Below are 22,920 nucleotides of genomic sequence, written 5' to 3'. Positions count from 1 at the left end.
TGGCACGAATCTGTACAATATGCCAGTGTGGGTCCAGTGGAACTGACACAGATCACAGTGGAAAGAGAGGTATTCAAAGTACCTGACCTTTCTTTTCTTTACATTACTAATTCCTGTTTTTACACTACTAAGTGTTTTATGTGTATTGATGTTTTATCAACTACAAAGCATGTGAAGCTATTCTAGTAGATCCAAAATTAACATTTTGAACTTATAAAAGAGCATCACATGGGCACTTTGAAAACACAGATCTTAACAGCTCATCAACTAATTTTGAGCAGCCATTGTATATATACCTTTGAAACAAATCCTAATCCTAATAAATTCATATAAACTTGAAATAAACTAGAAGTCCCTGTAGAGTTTTAAACAGTTCATCACACTAATGATCCACTCTGTGCAACTCATGCATAGACAAATTTCATATTTCATTAATCTGTCACACACAGTCAGTGATTCATCTATATTTCATGGTCGCTTTCACATTATTCAGACACACGAAGGAACATTTATATTTCATACCTTTTGGATATCATATATGTCAGAGTGCTCTGCTCAGGATAAATCTCATTACTTGGCCGTAATCCAACCACTTTACAGAAAGGGAGATGCAGTGTTGCTGTATAATGTATACATCAATATGACACCAAACTGTTCAATCATCCACATGGATTTGGGGTGACTGAACAGGAGTGTGTGTTTGAATGGCCTTCAATGCTTGAGCTGAGACATGTGAATATCATCAGGGATTATTAACTGGTGTATGTATCAGAAATGTCACTTAAACAGCTTGGGATGGTTTTCATTCTGTACAACTTTTGGTTTGTCAGAGCTGACACTGTGTTTCTTTGTTTTGAAAAATGTGCAAAAAATTATTTCTCTACAAGACGGGCAGGCCTGTAAAGCAACTTAAGCACAAGTGAATTATTTTTCTTCCTTCCCACTTCAGTCTCCTTTCTCCAGATTCTTTTTTCAGTGTTTAATAGTTAAAGAACATGACTTTTCTCTTTGGCATGAATCCTGTTTCTGTGCTGCAGGGATAAAACTTGCACTGAACAAAAATTTGACCATGAGAGTGTTTTATTCTACGCTCTGCCATTGATTTAAAAGTTAGGGATTTAAGTTTTAGGGGAGAGCATTGCACTATTTGGTTGTAGGCATATCATGCAATTTCCCTCCAGCCCTATTGATAACAAGCCTAATAAGTAGGTTTAGGTAATATAAATAGGTAAAAATGAGGTAATTTAAATATAAAAAGATGAAACAAACTATAAAATTCTGTGAGGGGCAAAAAAATTATTGCAAATCTGAAAAACATTTTAGAGTTGAATCATAATAAATAATAAATAAATACCTAAAAAGTCTTAAATTGAAAAAGATTCAAGTATGCAGAGAAAATAGGCAGCTAGTTTGGATAATTTTGGAATCAATTAGATCAGTAATGCACACATTGTTGACAGTTTTCATTGTTTCTTTCTCACCTGGCTTTCGTAATACCATTCCAGCAATTATCTTGACTGTTGCGTCCTGCTGCCAGTTTGCTGCAAAGCGCCACAGGGAGCTCGACCCAATATTGACGCATTTCCCTCAGCTTACTGGAAAGATCTGAGACCTGCAATCAGTAGAAAGAATAACACTTTTTTTTTCACAATCATCGCATTATACCATCCTCCAAATCTGATGCGAAATCCTAAACAGTTCATTATGTTTTTAATAACAACATATTTTATCCCGAATATTAGCCACTATTTTTTACATTTGTGAGATCAAGCAAAAAAGAAAGTTCTTGCCAAATGAAACTATTTTTTCCTTTTTTCTTTTTTGAAATTATAACTCATTTCAATCATTGGAAGGTGAAGTGCATCACCGTTCAAATGTTCATTGTATATTAGGACTAAAGCATTCATGAATTTTAATTTCTTCATTAGTTGTCAGCAAGTCATGCAGTAAGTAAACAAACCAACTTATATAACATTTTTGCACAATTTAATAAGATCAACTCAGACTCTAATGTTGATCATAAGCTCTCTTCATTAGGAAATCTTATAATTACTCTCTATACGCCACTTACCTGCAAATATTAATGCAAATCGTGTTGTAACCATGGTAACAAGAACATACATCAGCAGAGTCTTTACCCTGATTAAAAGGTCAAAAGCTGTTAACAGCTGTTCAATTATTGCACTTGCTAAACTTTCATCTAGTCTCATTAAAAAGTGTGTGATGGTGATTTCATGGTTGCATCATTAATGCGCAAGATGCCCCCTTTCCACCTGCCTCAACACCTGATAGTGATTATTCATGGCAAATGGTCAATTTGCAGTCCAATAATAGGTTACTAAAATGCTCATAATCAATTATTTCTTTGTCAGCACACCCCCCCCCCCTTTCATGAGGAATTTCATATTTATCAATAAACATAAATATAAAAACACACATAATTATATATATATAAATTACAATATTTAAAAAAACATGCATATATGTTGAGAAACGCACCTGCATTTCCAGTCTGAGCCCTGCTGTTGGGGAGGGTTTGTATTTCATTGCAGTCAGGGAGCTACTTTGCTTCCTCTGTTCATGCAGGGTGGGACTTCCTGTTCCTGGTTCACCTGGAGTTCCACATGTCTGGTACACCTACAAAGATGCAGATCCAGAGACAAAAATAAACACAAACATGCAGCAGGAGCTTCATTTTTAGCTTTTCACATTCCTGAGAGTGAAAAAGTCCACTAGATGTCATCACAAACAAATGTTACAAACATGAAGGATGCTGGTTTCCCTGCATGAGTTACCTCAATATATACATTTTTGCCCCAGTACTATAATGATGGGTTATGGTTGAAAGGGTAGATAGATTAGTATCAATATGCATGTGACTTCATAACAAAACAAATAAAGACAAAATAAGATATCTTACCTTAGTAGTGAACATGTTCATATTTTCCTGCAGGTAGTGGACAGCCTCATAAATTCGAGCAGGGATGGTGGAGAGAACCACATCAAGACTGGGCTCTGTGCTGAAACTGGATGCCACCTGGATCATCGTATCTGAACAGAGAAATGAGAACAGAAACCTCTGCTTTACAACTGCAAATACCGTGTACTGTACTGTGTCGCATCAGTCTGAATGAATTAGGAATCGTGGGAGTAATGACAATCTATAAACATGGATAATCTTATTTGTTAATAATAATATTATGGTTTTTGCAAACTTTGTTTTATTCAGTGTAGATCAATATAAACAGAATTCTTCTGACAGTAACTTTAAAGCTTTCAGATTTCTTGTGAAACTACTCATTAAAACCTTTCTGTGTCTCACCTATAAAGTTCTGCCACTCTGGATCCAGATCAGCTTGATTGGCCAGGCAGCCCTTCATGACGTTGCGGCAATATTTGGAGCATGGTTTGACGGAGGCCAGGCCCCGACAGTGGGGGCAGTAAACCAGCTTCATCAGGGCCTTCGAGCACTCTGGGCCAAGAGAAACCTGTTGTAGGTGGAATCATAAACCTCAAGTTTGAGTAGTGAAAGGAAAACATTTACAAATTCTTTACAGGAAATGTAGGGATTGTGTTTCTCAAAAGTCTTTCTTTCTGAAGTGGCTGTTTGGTTCTTTCCATCTCCTCTTTTACAGTAGCTTTATTCCAAGTTGACAAAGAATGACAGTAGAGGGCAGTGTTGCCACATTACTGCAAAGGGCGAACAAGGAGGCAATGGCAGTGAATCTCGAGTCTTTTAACGCTAAAGAGTTAGTGTTTGAATGTGTGTCATATTCTGTCAAAGCTACTATTTTGCCATGACTGCTCAGAGATCTGATGGAGAGATGCTAAAAACCAAAGATGCCTGCATAAATTCTGACCATGACTCAAAGAATGTATTTCCAACATTTCTGCAAACTATTCTCAAATGTGTCAGTGTGATTTCCCACCAGTTTTCAGTGAGCAGAGTGACTGAGTTGCATTAACCAAGACTGGTCTGCATTACTTAGTTTCAAAGATATTTTACTGTCGTGAGGTAATGAGGTTTGACTGATTTATAATAGCTATACCCAGTAATGTAGAACACAGTTTGAGCAAGTTTTAAGAATCTCTACAGGTCTTTGTGTTGATCAGAAATTCATGGGAACAAGAAGAAGAAAAATGACAGCAAACATTTAAACTTTTAAATCACAGAGGAATATCTTGGATGAATAATAAAAAAAGAGTAGACGCTCTGCATATGTAAGTTCTGTAAAAATAGGTTTAACACTCAGTGGAATGGTGCTTAAAACAGAATTGGGATAAAACAGTACAGGAATGTAGTATACTATGTATACATAAATAAAGTTAGAAATATGTAAAGAAAATATTGTCATGACCACAAAACAAGGTTAAGGAGAAAGGATATTCAAGAGAAAAAAAACAGAAGAACAGAAAACGTCACTTAGACACAGTTTGCGGAAAACGTGCACCGAGACCGTAAAAAACATCATCATAACCATAATAATCAGTGTTGTCATCCATCCAAATGACAGCTTTGTTCTGATGATAGAGTGTTCATTTGGATGATCTTTGTGTTTCTCATTTGTAGGGTGGAGACATTTTCCCTGGAAGTTAGGTGACAACCATGCAGCCATCATATCTGCTTTACTGGGCATCAGCCAGGCAGGCATAAGACACTCATGCACACATTCAAATAGGAATTTGTGTTTCCCAACACTTCACAGGATATTATTTGACTTACATTTAGGTCCTGGAGGCTTTCCAGAATGCAAACCATAATAACTGCTTGCTTAACCCTAGTAATTAATCATTGATGTTGCATGCCCTCTAGTGTTGTCCTCAAAAAGAAGGCAGGCCCAACAATGTGACCCTGCAAAGATTCATGTCCAACAAGACGAGTAACAAGTGCACATACAAACCTGTGAGACTTTCCTGACCACATCTGCACTGACTGACAGCCCCTGGACGAATGACCTGGCTGTGACAAAAGCCCTGATCACCTTCGCCTTCATGTCCCGAGGGATGTCTCCAAATGGCCGAAGCGTCTCCTGTTGCTTAGCAACACATTCAAGGTAATCATCTGACAGACTGACCTGTCAGAAAGAGATGACAGCAGCAGACCCAATGTAGGAGAAATGTCATTCTGTTTGCTATTAAAACAGAAACACACTTTTCATCTCTACCAAACAAATGGAAATTAGATTGTATTTCTGAGTATCATTTGGTGTAAAAATAAAATGCAAGTGCACGTTTTGTCACACTGTGTATTTTTATGAAAAGGATAAGAAGCAGGTCTTGAAAGGACCTGCAGAACAATTTTCAAATTGTGTTTCTAATCCTAGATGTGATCTGGCTTCACTGTTGCACCCATTTCTTTTTTTTTTTCAGTTTCAGTTTTATTCTGTGCCTTACGAATTTCACATTAAAAGACAGGCTGTTTCTTTCAATACATGTCTTTACTCACATCTGTGGGGGTAGAGGTTTTAAATGTTCTCTCCAAAAGACGAGACCAGAAGTCAGAGAGGTTCTCGTCCAGGTTAAGAGCAGAGCCTCGATAATACCGACGCAGGTCTGTGTAGAGATCCCCATACAGACGAGTGTTCTGAGAGTACAGGGAGCCGAGTGGAGACAACACATCCTGCAGGGAGCGCTCGGAATGACCATGCAGCTCGGTGAAATAGTCTAGAGGAGGTGAAGAATGACAAAGCCAAGATGGAGAACCACTCAAGGGCAAGCTTGACATATCATGTGAAGCCTTCACCTTTGTGAAGCTGACATACAGTACAGTTGACAGACGCCTCTTTAAATAGCCAGAAGAAAGACAGCAACACAAGCATTCATTTGTAGCTGTTTTTCTGGCCACCTGTAAATTTAAATGCTTTTCTCTACCAACATCTGAGAAACCAAACAAGCTTTTTTGGCGATCACCATGATGGTAAATGGTAAATGGACTGTACTTGTATAGCGCTTTTCTAGTCTAACTGACCACTCAAAGCGCTTCTAACACTACATGCCACATTCACCCATTCACACACACTCATACAAGGCTATGCATAACTACGTGCTTTCTAACCATTCATACACACATCCATACACCAATGGATACATCGGTAGGCAATGTGGGGTTCAGTGTCTTGCCCAAGGATGCTTCGACATGTAGCCCGGGGAAGCCAGAGTCAAACCACTGACCTTCCGATTGATGGGCGACTGCTCTTCCTTCTGAGCTACAGCTACATGATGCGTTAAGCTGACTGACAATTTCTTGTCTCTGCTGTTTAGAATTGAATTGAATTTTTGAAATATCAAATTGCAAGAAAAACAAAGAAACATAAAACATTAACTGGAAAAATGAGAAAACACTATGAGAAAAACAAAACGTACATGCCTCCTTCACCACATGATGAATGATTCTTTATAATTTAAAACAACAAGAACACAAACTTTCCCTAATATGCTGTCTAATAGATTTAAATTCAACCATTTGGAAGAGGATTCAGTAACCAAGTCAAAGCTTTTATATTTATCTTTATGTTTGAAACGTCACCAAATCCTGATAAATACTGAAGAAGCTTAGTTTTGTTACAGATTACAGATTCCCTTTAAGTGCTCAGGCAAATGTAACAGTATGCAATTGTAAATGTTTGTGTCGTGTATTTTGAATAGGCCAAATGTCAGCTCAACAGACAATATTTGGTGTGTCCAATTGGGACTACTGTAGTAAGATGGCAATGCAACATGGAACAGAGGCAGGGAAGGCTAAATGTGTTGCCTTTGGATATAACTTGCTTGCTATAAGGTAATAGAAAGATAATAATTCTTATTTTCACACGATTCTATGCATGTAAGAGAGTTGTCTTAGTTATATTACTAATATACACTCTCTGCTAAGAAGATCACCCCAAAGGTTACTAACTGGATCTTTAGGGTAATAAATGAGCAGCTGTGTTTTGTTGAGATATAAACTTTGTAAATACACTTTTGGAGGTTTAGAGTAGCCACATGTTTCCTGGAATCACATGGTTTTACATGCAAACAAGGGACCGATGACCCGTGTGTGTGTGTGACATCAATGACTATACAGACAGGCTACGGACATTCTGTTTGTTCATTATTTTTACATGTAAATGTTTATGTTGTATTCAAATTACCCAAATGATGTAAATAGTAAGAGCTGAATTAGTCATGTACCATCACATCACTCTCAGTCAAGCTACACAATCTGAGAAGAAGGGATTGAAAACCATGGGTGTAACAGGGCCTGGGTACAGAATATAATGGCTTTATTGACTTTAAAAGGGGAACAAAAAACCTAGAGCTTCAATTAAAAACAGAAACCAGTAGCTGTTTGTGGTCAGGTACTTTCTACAATTAGCAAACCGCAGGACATGACGCAGATCACACAGAAGCTAAGGGATATGTATCCAGCAGGATATATGACTGATGGAGACCAGGCATGCCCATTACAGCAGGCGGTAATTACCAGGGTTGAGACAGAGAATGCCGCACCAACAGGGCAAAAAAATCTAAATAAATTTTTTTATCAGGAGAGTAAAACTGACCCCAAGGAGACAAAATACTGCTCTGAATATAGAAGAGCTTTATCAGGGGATGTCTACATGTGCATGTCTACTTATGCCAAATATCCAAACATTAGGCAGGTACAACCATACATTTATTTTGGTCAGTTTCAGTTTGATAAAGAAGACTACATAATACTGAATGAAAATTTTCATTGTATGAAAATTTCTTACTTCATAGCTGTAGCCAGCTGAGTTAGATTCCTCTTAATTGCTTATTGTGGTACCAAGTGTTGGATGTGATTCTTATGAGCATGTTGCTCTGTCTCTATTATATAGTCCTCTATAATTTCATTTTGTAAGAGACATTAAAAAAACATAAACAAAAAAATGTGGTAAAGTAAATAGTAAAAGTAAGTTTCTAGCCAACGCATGTGGAGCAAAATGCCATGACAGTTTAGTACTGACCTCCAGATTTATTTGTTGCCAAGCAAAGATTATCAGCTTGCAGCCATGGGGATGATTAATTCATTCATTAATTCATTTTATTTTATGAATTTATTTTATGTTTTTTTTCAGTCAAATGGATACAAATTAACAAGAGGTCAAACTGAGAGGATAAGACAGTCAGAGAGCTGTCTTTGCAGCATAATGGTCTGGGCTTTACTCTCATGCTTCAAAGGCCGTGGACCAATGCCAGTTTTTCTAACCACAACCAGATGGATGGCCACATTACTGCTACTGAGGTGGCCTGCTGCCTTGAGACTCATAATATTGCCCTTGTCTTCCAGTGACTAGTCCCCCTCCTGCTCTCCATTTGTCTGTCTTTATTTTTATATTTTGACTCACCGTTTTTCCCAGTAATAATGACACTTTCTTACTTGCTGCATTTTTCTGTTCCCTTGTTGTTAGTGGAGGCACTTCTCAGTCTCCTCCCTCCCTCCATTCCTGTCTCTGTCTGATGTGCAGTGATCTGCAGACTCAGCTCCTCAGTGGGTCAACTGCTCATTAGCTGAACTAGCCACTGCCCCAGGGGACACCCCTCTATTTGTTAGTGGGTGTGTGCACGAATGAATGCAAGTGTGTTTCCCCCGAGATCAGGAGTTTGGCTTATCACATTTCATTGTGTCTGGCTGACTCTGTTCTCATTATAGCACTCAGTCAGGGGTCCCCTTGTCATACAGGACACACAGGAACTTCCGCTCATCAACAAACACATTCACTGCTGCTATTGAACACTGAGCACATGCACACAATCTCATAAATACCCAAGATACAAATGTCATGCTCTATGGGCTCACTTCTGAAGCTTTGCTATTGAGCTTAGGCAGTAATGAGTGTCTTGTATGCACTCACACACAAACACACACCCCACTTACTGTCGAAGCTCCTGTGGAGTGTGTTTAAAGCAGCCTGCAGGGCCCTGCCAGCCTCTCTGATCAGTCCCTCTGTCTCTTGGGTACTCAGACTGGCCAGGTTCTCCTCCATGTTGCTGGTACAGCAGGTTGGTCCCTGAGGACACATCCTCAGATGTTCACCTGGTACAGCGGGAGAGACACAGGATGACTCCTTTGGTTACATTTCGATGATATTTCTATGTGATTTTACATGCCAGTTACTGAATAATTACAAAAACTCAAAGTAAGCCTCAACAAAAAAGGAGTTAAAGAGAGGTTGTCCTCCCCAATGTATGTCAATCATAAAGATGGCGTCCATGAGAGTGATGGGTATTTTCTGTCCCAACCATGACTGTTTTCATATCCCAACTCTAAAGTTATTGCCTAAACCCAACTAGGATTTGATAACATTTTGTAGTAGCATGCACTTTCATGTAACCAAGGCAACCAGTAAAAAGGTGTCCATGAAGTTGATGGTTGCATTGTCAAAATAATGTATTTTATTTCACACGATGATGGTGTCTAACCCCAACCAGGTCATTTAATTTTTTACTTTAACCAAATCATGTTATTTTATAAACCCAATCAGGAAGTGACAGTGAAGTGTTGTCGTATTGTTAACTGAATGTAACTTATATGTTGGTCTTAAACTGGTATTATAAACATACGAATGATTGAATCCGCTCCTGTTTCCTACTTATGAGGCTTTTTAAAGGAAACATTTGTGAATTAAGTTGTTCATGAATAAAATTCATGAGTTGCATTTCCCAAAGCCCTAATTCAGGGTGAAAACAAGCTTGTTGATATCTTATGATGTACTAAACACCCTACTGTATTTTTCCCAATTTGATGCAAATTTGATCGAAACTATATCCGCTCACACTGTCTATTTTCACTGGTCTGAAACCAGTTGAAAGAAAAGTAACTTTTAAATATATTAAACACATTTTTTTGTATTGCTCCTGAACAGGCTTGGAGACTGTTGAGTAACATGAGCAATGTCTTCTATCACATTCATACCAGACTGTTGGATGTGCAAAAATATGACAAATTGTACAACAACTGACAAAGAATGATAATTAGACCAAAAAATGAATAAATTGTTGCCACTCTAAAATCCTAATTCACACACTGCTGCCCCTCAAATTTAACCTGATATGCAGGGTTTCACAATGATGCAATAGCTGGGACTGCCATACTGGAGACTTTATTTTTTCTACATGGTTATTTATAGAATTTGCGTGCCACTTTCATGTCTTCATAAAGTATTTATTACCTCTTAGAACCCTTTTACACAACTTATAATACCAACAACAAAAGCATTCTGGACAGGAAATACAGTATAGGCTCTTTGGTTTATATATAGCAACGACATTTATTTTTTGGTTGTTGTCCACTAACAATGTTTGTTCCATAAAGTTACTTTATATCCTAGTGTCTGAATATCTGTATACTGATTGTGAGTTTCGTGAATGTGATGCTGTAGTGAGAGTCTGTTAAAATTTGAAAGCAGAAGTCAGTGGTTTGAATTTAACTAAAAAATAAGACAATTCCAAATGAAAAATCTGAAAATGTATGAATCTGTGTTTGGAAGTTACAGTGCTGTTACTAGATGCTAAATTAAACTTGAACATAACTTCATTACAGCGTTAAGACTTGTAATGACAGTACGTGTGCATAGACAATATTTCCAGGAGGTGTTAAGTTACTCTTTAAGGAGAAGAACTACCACTTGACATTAGTTAAATGCAAGTATAATGTGTTTAGGTCAAGCAAAGGTTACTTGAGTAAATGTGTAGAGGAACCAACAGAAACTAAAACAAAGTGTCATGTAGGCACAGTGGTACCATTCTGAGCATTACATTGATTGTTCCAAAATAATTGCAGTATTTTTTGTTAAGTCTCAAATTATGAGCAAATGTTAACAGCTTTGTACATTGTTGTGAAGTTTTTTTATGTAATGCCAACCACTGTTGACCCACTCAATGAATAAAAAAGCTACAAAGTCCCCAAAAAATATGTTTTAGCTTGAAGGGTGTTCTGTTCATCAGTGCAACACAAAAACTCTGCTGCAATGAACAGTGCAAACTTTCCTCGAGCCAATAACTAAACCTTGATCATGACTTGCATGGATCACAGAGATGTGCTGCAGAGCGAATGCTTGATAATGTCTTGCCTTCGGCATTTTCATTTCTTTTTTACTCTATTCACATTGGGATTCTCAGGCCTGTGAGACACAGCAAAAAATAAGATGTTTTTCACACATATATACATACTTGGACACACATTCAGCATGTTTGCCAGACAGCCTGAAGAACAGTCTGCAGCATCAGTCTCTTAACAGACGAGAGGTCTTTCTGTGTGCCTACATCTGAAGAGGTTAAGGGTGAGTAAGTACCCCACAGCTGTGTGCTTCACTGAGCTGTGTGTCCTCCTTCTTAGCAGGTCTTGGGCTTGACGCTGTGTGTGTGAGTGTGTATGTCTGGGCATGCGTGGGGTGTGTAAGTGGGTTGCAGGGCAGAATTTGTTCACTATGTTAAGTGGAGCAGAAGACGAGACGCCTTCATCATCACCGTTCCATGAATCTTTCATTGGCACTTGCGGGTGTGTGTGTGTGGAGTGTGATAACACGAAGAGATATAAACAGTGACAGTTGTATTACAGGAAATAGCACCAAATGTACCACCTTGCTTTGTGTGTTTTTCTTTTTAAAGTTGATTTTTTCACTTTTGCTTTACAAAAGTCTGGTTTTCAAATTCCATGTTTGGACAGCACAACTTAATTGACAGATAAACCAGGATACTCATACTCTTTCATGTCGTTAGTATTCCTTGAGTTTCAAGTGCAGTTCATTCGAGTTTAGATGAGACGCTTCCTTGTTTCTTCTAATCCCACCTGCTTCCTACTGAGCAGTGCGTCTCATTATTCAAAGTTGGAAAGAGCTTTTCAAAAATGTTATTTCATCATCACACTTAAGTTGTGAAATGTCACAGCTCCCACCGCCCTGACAATTTGTCTACTACAGAACCACTACTGTACATCCATTCTTTATATTTGATGCTGCAGTGAGTACAGTCATAATACATAGCATCAATACCACATTTAATTTATTTTTAAAAAATGCATACCATATTTGAATTTGATCATAGCAACACATTTCAAAAAGGTGAAACTTCTTATCAGCACAGATTGTCACACAACTATGAAGGCACAATCAGTGCTCGAATTGTCCAGATAAAATCTTCCATTTGTTGACTTTACACGAAATGTAAGAGCTCTTGTCGAGATGACTTAAATAAACAAAAAAGTCTATACATCTTTTCTTTCTTTTGTTTTTGCAATCATATTCAGCCATAAAGTACATAATAGACCATATTCCTTAACCATTAACAGTTAGTATTCTGGTAGTGTCATGATCTGTTGGTTTTTACTCTATTTTTTGGTTTCTTACTTTTCCTATGTTCTGGGTTTCACGTTTGTCATCAGTTTGCTCCTCGCTCTTTCCTTGTATCATCCTTGTTTTATTCTGCTGATGGATCTTTGTGCTTGCTTTTTGTTAGTTTAGAGTTTTTGGGTATTTTTAGATTTCCAGTTTAACAGTGCCTTTGGTTTGATTGAAAATCTCCAACATGTCTGCACTTGGGTCCACTTTAATCTCCTCTGCAATGGATCACAACAGGTAGATGCTGTCAGAACTGCAACGAAGCTGCATGTGTATTGTCCACCCATCCATCCATACTCACTTAATCCAATGTAGGGTTGCTGTGAGGCGACAGTGCAAACCACCACACCATCGTGGAGCCCTGCATGTCTGTTGTTTTAACTAAAATCATTATAGCCCACTTGAGCCATTTACTCTTAAGCATTCATACTCCATGGCTGACTCACATATGAGGCAGGAAGCTGGGCTACTTTGTGATAGTTGGGAAGATTCTGATGTGGTATTGGTCTTCTCCGAAATCAGGACTTGAGAGTTGAGACGCATTTTTCCACAAGGATTTAAAACCACAACATCATTTGCATTCATGGCTCATAGTCTGCATATGCCATCTTTAAGTGCTCATGTGCCAAAGCTAATGTTAGCATTTAGTTATTAGTTTGCTTACCATCACAGACGATATGAGGCATCTGCCACAAACACATATGTTTTACTGCATTCTTGACTCTCTGGGTAATGGAAACAGCTGGCATCCTGCTATAAACCCGAATTTATTTGAAGAGACAGAAGTGAGCACATTGGTGGCACACTAACATTTGTGTTTCTAAAAAGCAAGCTTGCAAACATGTGCATTCGTGATGGGAGATGGGGAAGCTTTTGCATCCATGTGTTCACAGTGGTGGAATGCTGGAAACTCCTTTTAAGCAAAGCCTTAAAGGAAGAAAGTCCTGCTGTAAAAAAGGGCGTAAACAGAGGAGAGATGACATATATAGTGAGAGGAGATTTGGGTCAAATAAAATCAGCCCACATAGGTGATCTGATTACTCATACTGTGTTTGCCCTTGGGCTGTAGCATATTTTGTTCAGTCTACACCCTGTGGTGTGAACACTACACAGGACCCTAACTGACATAATGGATTCCCTTGTACCCGAGGCCTCTTTCAGAAAAGAAATAAGGATGCTTCTATGAGAGGAGTTCTTAATATGTGCAATAGAACTGAAGTATAAACTGATTTCCAGAATTTTTGTCATTCACTGGCACCCTATTGTGGTTTACAGGCAGCTCATGCTGCATGTCCTTGATGCTTTGAATGTGTTCTATTCACGTTATCTCACATGACACCAAACCTTTCAAGCTGTATCTCTGAGTGAGTCTTAACCCCCTTCAATAGCCTCACTACAGATAAACAAATGGAAATACTTTTCTTTTTTTTCCATTTCCTTGAGGCAATATCCAAATTAATACATTTTAACATACTGTAAATGTTTGATATGTATCTTTAAGGTAAAATGATAAAGAATTGGTGTAACATATACTTACTTTTTACATTACATACCTAAACCAAGTGTAAGAGATGGCTCAGGCAGGTTTACTTCTAATATTTTTGAAAAGATACAGTATATGTCACAGAAGAATGTGCTCAATCAAACAATAGAGTATGGCATTGAAGAAAACATGTTAGAGGCTGTCCTTACCTGCCTATGTCAACCAAGCTGAACCAGATTCTAGAGCTGTTCTAATGCCAATGCCAGTTCAGGGATCGTTTCACACTCTATATGTGTGGAAATTACTATGTTCTGAGATTCATTGCAGTGTGGCTATGAAAACTTGATATTATGGATGCAGTGAAAGATGCAGTGAAAGAACACAATCAAGAGTTTGAAGTCTACACAAAATTAGAGCGGACAATTGTTAATTCAAAATTTTATTGCACAATTATGTTGTTATATTCTATTCCAACTGCCGTGAATTCCAAAATAAGTAGAAAAAGAAGAGAAGGAAGCCATTTGGCATCAATGTTATGCTAGCGTTACAGTGATGAATGATAAGGTGAATAAAGACATTCTAAAAGCATGTGACATCTGAGCAACATCGAATTTTACAAACTTACCAGAGAGCATGAACTAGATTAAACAGAAGCAGTGTGAAAAAATGACCTCTTGTTGTGCTGAAGATACAGATTCAGAATTAACAGTGCTACCTATATTATATTACAATATAATGTATTATAATCATAGATTCTACTGGTAATTTGTTAATAATACACATAACTTCCAACCAATTCTTTAACTCTCTCATGTTAAATTCTACCAGCGCCTATAGGAGTCAAACTGATAACATTACCTCTCAACTCAGATAACCATTCTTATTATTTGGTGAACAGGATTTATTCACTTCGTCAGACTCGTATGAGTTCTGAGTATGTAAATTCTTTAGTATTGGTCATGTGAAAGGTTTTATGCTGTATTTATAAGAACAAACAAATCTAATGGTGATTACAAGGCCAAGTTCCCACACAAATTCTCACAGCCCACCTGGGGCTAAGTGTGGCATTATAAAACTTAAGAACCTTGTTCTACTGCAAGGTATTTGGCACTTCATAATTTGTGAATTAATTTAACTCTAAACTTGTTTTTGGCTTTGCCTGCAAATGTAAAACAGCCTACCCTTGTCGCCAAGGAGAGCTGTTTAAAGACGACAGGACTTAGCCATTTATTTCCTTCCTCCATCAAAAGCATCTGGCTCTCCTGTTCCTTCTTGGTGTTACACCCGCCTGCTCCATCCCTCTTTTTTTCCTCCTACATTCCTCGTGGTGGCCTAAACATAACTTTACCCGTCTCAACAAGTGAGCTAACCTCAGCACATGTGCCACGCAGACAAACAGGTAACTTGCACCACTCTACAGGCTGACAGGACCTGAATCAAGGCCATGCAGTGACAGGAAGTGTGCTGTAACAGACCCAGATCTACGAGTATTCTCGTCATTTACTGAAACTAAATCTCATAAAACTTCCATGCAGGCATACCTTCAACAAGCCAAGTAAATATTTCAGTACACTCTAATTCAATCAAACTGTTAATACATGAATTTATCTAAACACTTAGACAGGAGCTGTCTGTTTACCTCACTCTGACACTAAATTAGGTATTCATTAAAATCTCTTCAGGAAGTGATGTGGTGGCATTCTGCTGGCTTTTAAATCAGGCACAGAGATACTTACTTGTTTGGCTTCTGGCTACAACAACATAATTGGGATTTGCCCTCTGGTAAAATGCCCTTTTGTATTCATGGGAAGATATTTTGCTCCACAAGTTGTTTATTTCTACTCCAAGTGATAGCAGATTGATCTCACCGATTTTAGTTCAGGATGGGAACAGAAAGAAAAGCATCATTGAGATCAGCTGTTAGGATAGATTTACACATAGTGTCTTTTTTTTTTTTTTTCAATGAAGTGTACTGGCCAGGGCGTCTTTTCAGGTATTGCTCATTGGAAAAAGCTATTGAGAGCATCTTTTGTTGCCATACTAACAGCTACTGTGACATTTTCACAATACAAATTAATTTTGCTTAGACTTGAAGCTGATAAATTGATATATATCTAATTAAATAGATAGCTGTGTGCATTTGTAGCCGTGAGAAACGGATTTGAATTAATTACAACATGATTACATTCTGTGAATAATTATTGAAAATCTGTAATTTATCTAATTAAATTTAACATCAGTATATCCTTATGGACAAACATTTTTTGTTAGTTACATGTTGATATACTTAGTAACAAGTCCCTTGTTCCATAATGGCATCCACATCTTTGTTCACCAAAAAAATAACATTATAACACATGTACATACAAACAGTATATTGACCTTTATGTCTGTATTATATTTCTTAATAGATTTAAAATCCTCATTAAATGGCTAGCACAGAGCTGCAGTGCACTGCAGATACCCTGTAAAAAACAGGTACATTGAGCATTAGCTCTGTTAAAAGCTGAAATATGACAAAAGTATTGTGTGGGACACATAATTAGTTTTTCAGGGCACAGGGTAAGTCAAGAACATTTTAAATATAGTTTTCCTTTAAATTAAGAACTCCAAAATATAATTTAGAATACCTACAGGCATTTGTCACCACTGAGCAAGATACTGGTGATTTCATTGGAGGCTTTGAAGATGGATTAATTAGAGATTAATGGATAACTGAAAGTTCACACTTTCATGGAAAGGAAATTTTGGGCATGTGTATTACCGTGTAGCAATAGCTAAACAGTGAAAAAGTAGAGAGTGATCCAATATGCTGACCAGTTAAGCAACAGATTGCGGCTTTCTTTACCACCTGTTTTTGCTACACTAAATTCTTTAGGAAATCGCTTAACCCCTGACTGATTTGTTAGGTTCATTCAGGTCAGGTGATGGACTTTTATCTATTTTTTTCTAGTGTGTTTTACTAAAAACATTCTTAGAATATATATGATGACTTAGCATTCTTCAAAGTAAAGTCAAAGTCAAATTAGATCTTCTAGATGATATAACTGTGGTTTTTGTCAGGATCATTTGTATTTCTACATTCAAGTCTGTTCATTTTCAGCTTTTCAGGAAATGCACTCATTGGCTTTCATACCTTTCAGTATTAAACAGATGAGGGACAGTGAGCTTCAGAGCTGTTGAAGGGCCAACTGTCTCTACACACTTAAGTCTTTATGTTAAGACAACTAAATCATATCGCTGCTATCTCCATGCTTACTGCACAGACAAAGTGGTGTGTATTGTAAATATACAAAAAATATATATAAATATCAAACAACCTCTTATAAGTCATGGGAATCAGTTACTATTTTCTAACTGTACAGAATAAGGCAATGGACTTTTTCAGCCCAGAGGGATGAACTATGTAGCACTTAAGATGATAAAGACCACAGTGAAGTATCTAGCTAAGTATTCTATCTAATTTAGTACTTATAGATAATTATTTATTAATACAAAACAATAAAAGAGAGTTGTTTTCAGTTTCTGGTTAGCTGACTGGTCAAAGCTATAAAGAGTATATAATGTCTGCAATATAACAATGAGGCTATACAGAGTAGGAGTAAAACTACTAAATGAAAAAAGGACCCATTGTCCGTTCCATGTCTGGAAGTTTAACAGAACAAATCTTGAAATACACACTCTTTCCCTTGTGGCCTTGATGGATCAGAGTCACTGGACATTTAAGAAAACCTGGTTAATGCATTTGATTGCGTACACACAAAAATATAGTCAAATGTTCAGTCTAAGCTTTTATGCATCAAATGCACAGACACACACACATTGAAGCAAGAAGACATTTACTGATATTCTTATAGTCATAATATCCTTAGGCAGTAGGTCACGCTGAAGAGAATGTACACTTAGGATTATCTATCATGTGTCCAACACACTCACGCATGTGCGTGTACACACACCACTGCTCTGAAAATATACAATTAAGATACTTGACACCAAATGACAGTTTCTGTCTTCAAAACTGTTCAGAAAAAGTTGATGATGCTAAAACTTCTCCTACATGTTTATAAAAAATAAAATAAAAGATTTTTAGTTACATTTTTAATCACAATTAAGAATCTAAACATCTGAACTTTCATGGTAACTTGAGAGTTTCTTCACAGGATCAATTTTGTTTTACTTGAGAAACTCAAGAAACGCTTGCAATATCTGAGAGTGGTGAGGCATCTATCAGGTTAAATGAAACGTGAAAATCTAATTACACCCAGTAGCACTTCATCACACATTCAACCCGCACCGACACTGCAGACTAATCTTTCTCAGAGGTGGCGATAGTATACACAGAGGCTGAATCAGCACACTGTAAAGCATAACTAAATGACAAGTTTCCAGGTGTTAGGATATATTTCAACCTGTTTGAGCTGCTGACAAAGGAATATAATTCAAAAGCACTGCCAGCATTGAGCATCATTCTTCTTAGATCAACTCATAATCACTGTTGAAATTATATCTAGAATACCGTAAGGCCCTGACTTTGATAAATTGCCCTCAGATGAATGATTTGATCAAATAATTGGATTGAACAACAACAAAATTACCGCCTAAACAACAGCCATCGCAGGTTAGTTTGACTTCTTGGCTCAGTGTTAAAAGTCGATGCTTTTTCAATAGTTTTGATATGTTCATTTTCACCTCTTTCACCTTGACAAAAAGTGGCTCATCTGACTAGCAATCTACACAGTGATGCCAGCATTGACGTGTGTCAGCAATGCTTCTGATGCGGTTACTTTGTTTAATAAACCTGTTTTAACAAATCTTTCTTTTTAATAAATGTATTTTCTTTTGTTTTCAAAGTAAATTATTGAGCAATGTGAGATCATGTTTAACTTTTGACTTGCTGCTGCAGTAATACAAAATATGAGGTTTTTCCTGATTTACAGCAGTGCATGAACCTCTTTAGGCGCTAAAGGCAGACAGATTAGTCCAGACAGTGTTTGAGCAACGTCACCTTGCCTCTCTGCAGTAACTATGGCATGTTAATGACAACCGGTATTTCCTTTACTGACAGAGTTCAAGTAATCAGAAACACAGAGATTAGAGATGACATCAACAGGTCCCTAACAGAATAAAGCCAGGAGCCGAATCAAAAAACAAAAAAACTACAGTATGATTAATCATCCTCATTTCAACATCCAGTTTTAAAATCATGTTCAGTTAAGGACTGAATCCAAATATTCCATAAGTAAATTTTTTTATGGTTCATAACTATCATTATTTTAAAATCAAGACTTGATTTTCTCAGCAAAAATCACTTATAAGCACTTTTAATAGCAGTTCATTTTGCTTACTCGTGAAATGTAATAATATCATATAACATATATTATAAATACAGGTCTTTGGCTTTCAGTTTACCTCACCAAACAACCCACTCTCATGGCAACTTGTGAAATACTTACAAAAACAGAAAACTTTGCATTTGTGCATATAGAAACAAGTATTTTTGCCACCCAGCAGGACTTTCCAAGTTATGAATTTCAACCTGATGTCCGGTCCATGTGTCCTGCACATTTTGATAGTGAGTTTAGCCAAGGACACCAGACTCAGCAGCCAGTGATCTAACAAAAGGATAATTTGATGCGATATATCATTAAAACACAAGGAAACAGTAACTGAAGGCATTTTTAAGTAAAGCTATGTGAAAACAAGTGTTTAACACAGAACTCGATCTTGACTCCTGATGGTTGTCTGTGTAGTACTGTTCTTCAACCCCTCCAACCTCAATTTGTTGGGTTTTTTTGCTTCCTAAAAGCAGCAGTTCATACATAACTATTTGACAAAATACTTTGACACTGCATTATTCTATCAATGTCTAATTGTGTAAAGTAGTTCAAAAACAAAAGAAAATTAGAATCCAGTGGGTCTGTGGACACGCATCAACAGATTAAGTTCACAGGACTATTTCACAGACTGTCATTTATCCAAATACATCCCTATGGGCAATTTGTTTTTAGCAGTCTTGAGAGCAACAGCGTGTTAATTGTAATGATGGTGTCCATGAGAGTGACTGTCATGTTGTACAAATAATGTATTCCTGGCAATGATCTTTTTCTAACCCTTAACAATGTTATTGCTTCAACCCAACTGGGAAGTGACAAAGTCTTTTTAATGCAGTATTTCGAAAACCCATAATTATATATTGGTCTTGAAGTCATCTCACTGAAGTATAAATGGCTATAAATAAAAGTGTTGGGCGGATTGCCCTCGTTTGGTTGTAGCAGCATTACTTTACAGGACGCCATTTTGAGCCGTGTTTAAGGGTATTAACAAATTACCTATATGGTCATTTAAGTTATATATGACTTGTTGCTATTTTAGGTTTTGCTGTGAGACTGGGTTGGATGACTTTTCCATCCTCTTTTTTTCACCTAATACTGTTCATTAAAAAATATATATATATTAGAAACATATACTCTTACTTCATGACTGCATAGTAAGTGGATGTGAAAAACAAGACATATTCCCAAATAGTAGAAACTGAAGACAGCGGATAGGGAAGATTCACCAATTTGAACCCTCTCCATCTCAGTCCAGTCTTGTCTCAGCCTGACTCCCTCTCAGAAACTCAACATCCTTTCATTCATCCAGCTTTCCTTTTAAGTCCTCCACTAAAATCAGTTCAATTTCTTTCATCTCTCCATTTCACCCGAATGACCACGCATCCCTCCATCTCTCTTTACTTCCTTCTCCCCTGCTGAGATGAAAGTTTGTCTCAGGAAGTGACCTTGCACTGCGTTACTGTGGAAACAGGCCATCTCATTGTAAATTAACTAACCTCTGACCCTTGGAGTTGTAATGATAGATGCAAACACACATTACAGCGCACTCAAAAGTTACACATGCAAAGAAAAAACAATGACTTTTTCTTCTGATCATGCTACAAATAAAATGTAAAATCAGTGCTGAAACAGCCTTCGTTTTAACATATGCACACGCCCTGAGCCTGCCCTCGCTCTGCAATCACTCACCACATCAAAGTGGATTATTGCTGAGCAGTAAAAGTGGTGCAGTGGTTTGAATTTATTCCCTTCAGTCAGACGTTTATTCGCTGCTTCCCTTTCTTAATGAGCCTCTTACAATAACCCTGTCACTTAATGCAGCAAATTACTGCTACCTAAATGAGGAGCTGATGGTACGTCTGCGTGCAAGTGTATGTGGGTGAGTGTTTCCATCTCACACTCTCTTCACCATTTAAGACCACCTGTATGTGATTTAATGTCCCACATGGCCTTCCTCCCAAAGTACACTTTTACCTTTTTACTATCCATCAAAAAGAGAGGGAGGGGCTGTAATGTTGGGAGAGGAGAGGGGGATGGAGGGATGAGAAAGCAATAAAATGAAAATGAAAGAAGAAGGAGGAGTGAAAAACTATTGATGGAGACAGCTGCATAAGCAGCGAGTGAGTAAGGGGGAAAAGAGTAAATACAAAAACTATAATAGACTTCTAAGTGTCTCATTAATCTGTAGCCTGTTTTCTCTTGCCTATGATTTGTAAAGTTATAATTGACTGACACTTAATTTAAAAACTTGCTTGTGTTGTAGTTTTGTAGCAGCTAAACACAATTTTCCAGCAGCAAGCAAAGCTATTTTTCTATTGTTCTGGTCAACATGAAAATCAATGAGGTTGCTTGTCTCACAGCTTGAACTTGAGCAATTTTACTGCGAGTATAAGAAATACATTTCTATAACAGCAGATACAGTTCAAATTCATCCTGAGAGGTGACATGAACGTCAATCTCTGTGATAGATTTTTCTTAAATTATAATCACGGTGGTGAACCAATATTTTCATTACTGTGGAAAAAAATAAAATCAAGCTATGTTAGATCTGCTGAAAAATGTAAAATGAAAATCACTCTCCCATTGTTCTGCTCAATCTTTGGATAACACAACTTTGCCAGACTTTAAAGGTAATATAACATCTGATATACTGTAATTACTTACTCATAGAGATATTTAGTTGTTGTAGCAAATGGGCTTAAAACTGAGTCAATTCAAAAGAGAAGATGTGAAAAAATGTTATTTCAAACAATTAGAAAGTCAGACATACAAAAAGGAAGGCAGTGAAAATAACCCACAGACCTACAGTACAGCACTGTCTGTTGCCCAGTATGTGTGTGTTTGCGAGTCTTCAAATGGCACCAACTCCATGATATAATCCCATAATTCTATGTTATTTCTGGCAGTAGTTAAAGGCTCATAAACTAACGACTACTTTTACTCCCATTCACCCAGTCTGTCAAAAAAATCTCAACACGTGCTAACTGGTAGGTTAGCATGCTGCAAAGAGCCAGCATCTGACTGAGTGAACGTGCGCATTTGTGCAAGTATGTGGATAATTCTGGTGGAGGCAAAGGTCATGTCAGCTGTCTCTGACTGAAGGGATTAGCCTTTTTCTACAGCTGCGTGTAAACCGGAGGCTGATCGCTTGTCCCGAAATAAATCAAAAGGAGTCCTGAGCAATAATGAGAGTTTCTGTACATGTACACAGGCAAAATGAGAGCCACTTCACAAAGGCAGACACATATATGAAGCAAATCTGGGAAAATATGTGATACTTTCTGTGAGTGGTAAAGTAAATCCATTAGAAACCATGGTATGAGGTAAGAGCATCTAACACATAGATTAAATAGCCAAGATTAGGAGCGGATTAGACATCAGCCCTAATCCAACGACACAGGTGGTGGTGATAGCAAGGTGGAGAATGAGACTTGGATACAGATGAAAGGGGTAAATAGGGGCACATCAGAGGTAGATCCTCCATCCCAGCTCTTTATCAGTGGGGGGTACCAAATCCCTGTGGTTGGGGGAACATTAGGTCACAACCTTAGAGCAGTCGTTTCCAGGTCAAGTCTTCAGAGTCAGAACAGTGAAGACACTGAATGAGTGTTTAGTTATTTTTTATTTAGTTATTTAATTCAGATTATCAAAATACACTCTGTGTGAAAGTCCTGAGCCTCTCATTTCTTTAATATATTGTCATAAAAATGGAAAATAAGTGCAGTATTTTTTTTCAACATGAGCAACATAAATGGAAATACAGCTT

At 37.5% G+C, this 22,920-nt stretch overlaps 1 protein-coding gene across 1 annotated transcript in view; it reads right to left on the bottom strand.

The window, feature by feature from the left end:
- gpc1a (glypican 1a) overlaps positions 1–22,920 on the bottom strand; it is a 39,424-nt gene that overhangs the window by 3,958 nt on the left and 12,546 nt on the right. Inside the window, exons 2-8 of the mRNA XM_072389048.1 lie at positions 8,879–9,037; positions 5,447–5,664; positions 4,902–5,075; positions 3,323–3,488; positions 2,921–3,051; positions 2,500–2,637; positions 1,482–1,612 (exon numbers count right to left, since the gene is read on the bottom strand). Of these exons, the coding sequence (XP_072245149.1) occupies positions 1,482–1,612; positions 2,500–2,637; positions 2,921–3,051; positions 3,323–3,488; positions 4,902–5,075; positions 5,447–5,664; positions 8,879–9,037 (1,117 nt within the window). The remainder of the gene's footprint in view (positions 1–1,481; positions 1,613–2,499; positions 2,638–2,920; positions 3,052–3,322; positions 3,489–4,901; positions 5,076–5,446; positions 5,665–8,878; positions 9,038–22,920) is intronic.

Source organism: Leuresthes tenuis, unplaced genomic scaffold (assembly GCF_036924035.1).
Source record: "Leuresthes tenuis unplaced genomic scaffold, fLeuTen1.0.hap1 SCAF_7, whole genome shotgun sequence".
NCBI classification, from domain to species: Eukaryota; Metazoa; Chordata; class Actinopteri; order Atheriniformes; family Atherinopsidae; genus Leuresthes; species Leuresthes tenuis.
The sequence above is the reverse complement of the archived record's forward strand: the minus strand, read 5'-3'. Positions and strand labels throughout refer to the sequence as shown.